Below are 5195 nucleotides of genomic sequence, written 5' to 3'. Positions count from 1 at the left end.
TTTTTTGAGAGAGAGTCTCACTGTGTCACCCAGGCTGGAGTGCAGTGGCACGATTTCAGCTTACTGCAATCTCCATCTCCTGGGTTCAAGAGATTCTCCTGCCTCAGCCTCCTGAATAGCTGGGATTACAGGCATACACCACCACGCCCGGCTATTTTTTGTATTTTTAGTAAAGACAAGGTTTCATCGTATTGGCCAGGCTGGTCTTGAACTCCTGACCTCAAGTGATTCGCCCGCCTCGACCTCCCAAAGTGCAGGGATTACAGGCGTAAGCCACCGTGCGCGGCCTCTTCTCCCCAATTTGTAAAAGTAGAGATGGGTCTTGCTATGTTCCCCTGCTGGGTCTTGAACTCCTAGCCTCAAGCCATCCTCCCACTTCAGCCTCCCAAAGTGCTGGGATGACAAGTGTGGGTCACTGTACCGGGCCCCTGCCCCCAATTTGTGTCCTGTTCACCCTTCTGGGAACATTCATTGACCGACATTTCTCAAAAATAGATGTTCGTTGAATGAATGAATGAATGAATGAAGAGGCAAGCAAAGTGGCGGGCGCTGTCTGGGTCTCCCCTCTCCCCCACAGTCAGTGCTAGGCCAGGTCCCCTTCCTCTCACCAGTGAGGCCAGGATGGAACCCCCAATCCAGGGGCTGAACTTGCGCTCCATGGTGCTGTTGCTGGCAATGAGTTTCAGTCGCATGCTCTGGGGGTAAAAAGGGGCTGGGGGAAGCAGACACCTAGGTTCTGGGAAGGGACAGGGCTTGGGGGGCAGGGGGAAGACTTGGGAAGCCTCAGGGGCAGGGGTTCTGCTCTGGTGGACAGAACAGAAGGAAGGACATGGGAAGAATGGGGGACTCAGTCCTGGGCAGCTGAGCCAGGATGGGCTTCTGGGGCACTGGGTCAGGGGTGGGCTCCTACCGGTGGGGTCTTCTGGGAAAGCTCTCGATTGAGCCTGTCAGTGAAGCCCTGCAGCAGTGTGTTCCCGCCGGTGACAATGACACTCCCATACAGGCCCTGAGAGCAGGAAGAAGGAGTGAGCCACGGGAGACAGCCCCCCAACCCTGCCTTCCCACTTCCCCTGGGCCCCTTTGCCCAGCCTCAGCTCCGGCCTGGCCTCACCGGGCGAATGTCAATGTCACACATGCCGATGCTGGTGGTCACCACGTGGCCCACACCCAACATGGTGTTCCCCGACAGGCCCTGCGGAGAGAGGTGACTGGGGCTGTGGGCCCTCTCCCCCTTCCCCCAGTCCCTGCAATCCTTCCCAGCCTCCCTCACGCCCCAGGATCCAAGGACTGCAGCCAGCACCCACCCCAGTCCTTGCCACACAGCCAAACCTTGACATTCGAGGGATCAAAGAGGCCCTCGGGGATGCGGAGTCGCTCGGCGCCATAGTCTGTGTTGTAGCCATTGGGCATCTCGTAGTGCACTGTGGGCATTTGTGCAGCCACCCTGCCCAGAAGGGAGCAGGACTCTGCCTGGGGTGCTCAAGAGGGATCAGTGGGTGGACAGCACCAGAGTCCCCCAGCCCACCCCAGGAGTCCCAGTTCTGCCCTTTCTCCCACCCCCCAGCCCTGAGCCACACTCACTGTTCATCGTAGGGGGAGTCTGAGACCTGCAGCACGGAGGCCTGGAAGTCCTGGATCACCTCCTGAAATCCCAGTGAGGGTGATGAGGGCCTGGGTTCCTCCTGAGCAACACCCCCCGCCCAGCTCCCCCTCCCTGCTCCACCTCTCATGCAGGGCCCCTGCCTCGCCCCCATTCACGGCAGGGGAGGGGGCTTCAGGGGACCCTCTCCAGCGGCTCACATTACACATGTAGTTATGCCAGGACTTGGAGACCTGGGGGAGCTTCTCCTTCTTCTTCCAGTTTGGGGGGGCGCCCTCCCGGACAGGCTCCTGTGGGGGCACAGCGTAGGAACACCCTTTCTTAGCCCACCCTGACCCCTACCCCACCTTCCTGGCACTGTTCCCAGCTCTGCAGCTAACTGGCACTGGAGGCTCTGCTGTGCTGCCTGCAAGAGGGTTTCTCACCCTTTCCTGATGGACAGGAGAGAGAATGGGGCATGCCTCTCTCTCCGTGTGTGCCCTTCATGCAGTGGATACAGCTGACCTGGAGAACACCAGGAATACAGCAGTGATAGAATCTCCAGAGAATGGCCTCCTAGGGGGCCGCGATCCACGTGAGGGCACAGGACGGAGCTAAGCACACAGTGTCACTTCATACAGCACCCTGGCTACTGCCTACTACCGTTCCACTTTACAGAAGAGGAAACTGAGGCCCAGGGAGCTTTGATATCATGCTATTGGTCACACAGCTCTTTTTTTTTTTTTTTTTCAGAGTCTCACTCTGTCGCCCAGGCTGGAGTACAGTGGCGCGATCTCAGCTCACTGCAACCTCTGCTTCCAGGGTTCAGGTGATTCTTCAGTCTCAGCCTCCTGAGTAGCTGGGACTACAGGCATGTGCCACCATGCTTGGCTAGTTTTTGTAGTTTTAGTAGAGATGTGGTTTCACCATGTTGCCCAGGCTGGTCTCGAAGTGAGTTCAAAGTGATCTGCCTGCCTTGGCCTCCCAAAGTGCTGGGATTACAGGCATGAGCCACCATGCCCGGCCGGTCCCACAGCTCTTGCACGGCAGAGGCAGAACTTGAACCTGGGTTTATATTGAACCCTAGAACCCACCACACTGGCCCTCACACATCCTGCTGTCTGCTAGCTGATTCCATGACCTCAGCGTATCCCTCAGCCTGTCTGGATTTCAGATGCCTCACTTATATAAGGAGAAACTGGAGCCAGGACCCACTGGGGAGCCTGCTGCTCTCTGCTCTGATATCTCCTGTGTCAGCGGGTTGACGGCCATGGGGCGAGTGGCCAGGACTCTAGTGGCAGCTCTGTGTCCCCAGAGGCCCCACCTTGGCTGCGATCATGTAAGGTGGGATGATGTCAATGGCCATCTCCTGGAACAGCTCCCGGCACTGCATGGAGATGAAGTCCCCTGCCAGAGGGGACTTGACGATGCCTGGAAGGAAGGCAGTGTCAGGATCTCGTCCTCCCGGTGCGCCCCTGCCCCTTGCCGAAGCCCCACCTTGCTGCAGGACGTAGCCGTCATGTACTGGAATGGCCGTGGTGTGGGTGGCCCCACTGTCCAGCACAAGGCCCGTGGACCGCCCGTTTGCGAAGCTGGCATCGGATGGGTAAGTCAAAGAGACAGCAGTGGCAAATGAGGGGCCTGGGCCCAGATCTGGTCTGGTCACTCTCTGCTCTGCCAGGGTCCAGCTCACCCCCAGTGTGCAAATCTCTCCTCCTGGTGATGACTCATCTCCTGGAGAAAGGCTCTGAGACCCCAGTTACTTCTTTACTTATTGTTTGTTTGTTTGTTTATTTATTTATTTATTTATTTTTTGAGACTGAGTCTTGCTCTGTCACCCAGGCTGGAGTGCAATCGCTCACTGCAACCTCTGCCTCTGGGTTCAAGAGATTCTCCTGCCTCAGCCTCCCAAATAGCTGGGACTACAGGTGCCCACCACTATGCCTGGCTAATTTTTGCGTTTTTAGTAGACACAGGGTTTTGTCATGTTGGCCGGACTGGTCTCGAACTCCTGACCTCAAGTGATCTGCCTGCCTCGGCCTCCCAAAGTGCTGGGATTACAGGTGTGAGCCACTGTGCCTGGCCAGCCACAGCGCCCAGCCCCTTTATTTTTGGTTGTGTCCTATAGATTCCCTAAAATTAGGGTCACTATCACTCCAGTGCATAGCACAGGGTTCAATGTAAGGCAGATCCTAAGAAAAGTCAGTGTTGAAGGAGTTCTTGGGAAGGGACTGCCGCAGTGTTCTACATATCTCCCTCCTCTGTCCAGTTCCAGTGCCTGCTCTCTCCAGGGCCCAGCTCGCTGTCTGCTCAGCCTGATCCAGGGAACAGAAAGGGGCCGCTGATCTGGCCACCCCAGGCTCAGATGTGCTCAGTCCACTGGGCCTTCTGCACTAGTGGGGCGGAGGGAGGTGTCTGCCCATTGGGACACTGATCTTCAGAGAACCAGGCCTGATCCCCCAGCTCATCTCAGCTGAGCTCAGCACAGGCCCCACCCCTGCCCTCCACCCAGTCAGAGCAGCTCAGTCCAGAGGATACGCGGTGAGCACGGCCGTCTTGCATAAGAAGAAGGCAGGAATGTTGTACTGCTCGAACATCAGCTCTGTCAGCTTCTCCCGCTTGGCCCGTGTGTTCCACTGTGGAGAAAGTGCAGGAGGGGAGGATTCAAGAAGGGAGAGGCACAGACCCACATCCACGCACATGCAACCCAAACACTCACACATACACTCACGATCACACACACACATGCATTCAAACACTCGCACACACACACATGACCTAAACACTCACACATACACTCACGGTCATACACACATGCATTCATTTGAGCACACACACACTCAAACACACATACACTCACACTCACAGATACACACACACAAATACATACACATGCATTCACACTATACATACTCTCACAGTTACACATGCATTCAAACACACTCGCAAACACACAGTCAAACACACGTATACACTTGCATTCACACACACAAACTCACACGCACTCGCACATACACATATATTCACACACACACGCATTCAAAACATTTGCACAGGCCAGACACGGTGGCTTACACCTGTAATCCCAGCACTTTGAGAGGCCAAGGCAGGAGGATTGCTTGAACCCAGGAGTTCGAAACTAGCCTGGACAACATAGTGAGATGCTGTCTCATTAAAAAAAAATTTTTTAAAGTAAAGAGCTTGTGGGAATTAAAACTACATGAACAGAAATGAAAAACTCAATAGAAGGATTGGAACATAAAGTGGAGGGAATATCTTGGAAACCAAAGGAAAAAGGTAAACAGATGGAAAATATAAGAGAAAAGGGAATTAAATTAGAGGACCAATTCAGGGGGCAACAAAATCCAAATAACAGAAAATCCCAAGAGAGAAAATGGAGAGAAATAAATAACTAAATAAATATTTTTTTCACTGAATTGAAAGACATAGGTTTTCAGAGTGAAGAGACGTACTAAGTGCCTAGAGCCATGAATGAAAATATGCCACATTGAGGATAAAGTAAAAATTCTATAAACTTTCAGAAACAAAAACATTACATCAGAGGATCAGAAATCAGATGGTTTCATCCTTCTTTTTTTTTTTTTTTTTTTTTTTT

At 53.7% G+C, this 5195-nt stretch overlaps 1 protein-coding gene across 2 annotated transcripts in view; it reads right to left on the bottom strand.

The window, feature by feature from the left end:
- Positions 1-5195, bottom strand: part of ACTL6B (actin-like 6B) — a 12554-nt gene that overhangs the window by 2612 nt on the left and 4747 nt on the right. Inside the window, exons 5-13 of one of the 2 annotated variants that reach the window (XR_001006656.1) lie at positions 4118-4215; positions 3077-3171; positions 2904-3010; positions 1801-1890; positions 1582-1643; positions 1330-1444; positions 1112-1192; positions 911-1006; positions 609-712 (exon numbers count right to left, since the gene is read on the bottom strand). Coding sequence is in view for 1 of the 2 variants with exons in the window: in XM_011985672.1 (XP_011841062.1) it covers positions 609-695; positions 911-1006; positions 1112-1192; positions 1330-1444; positions 1582-1643; positions 1801-1890; positions 2904-3010; positions 3077-3171; positions 4118-4215 (831 nt within the window). In the remaining variant the exon portion in view is untranslated. The remainder of the gene's footprint in view (positions 1-608; positions 713-910; positions 1007-1111; positions 1193-1329; positions 1445-1581; positions 1644-1800; positions 1891-2903; positions 3011-3076; positions 3172-4117; positions 4216-5195) is intronic. The other variant, XM_011985672.1, reaches the window with a different exon arrangement.

The sequence above is a fragment of the Mandrillus leucophaeus genome, unplaced genomic scaffold (genome assembly GCF_000951045.1).
Source record: "Mandrillus leucophaeus isolate KB7577 unplaced genomic scaffold, Mleu.le_1.0 Scaffold29, whole genome shotgun sequence".
Classification (NCBI taxonomy): Eukaryota; Metazoa; Chordata; class Mammalia; order Primates; family Cercopithecidae; genus Mandrillus; species Mandrillus leucophaeus.
The sequence above is the reverse complement of the archived record's forward strand: the minus strand, read 5'-3'. Positions and strand labels throughout refer to the sequence as shown.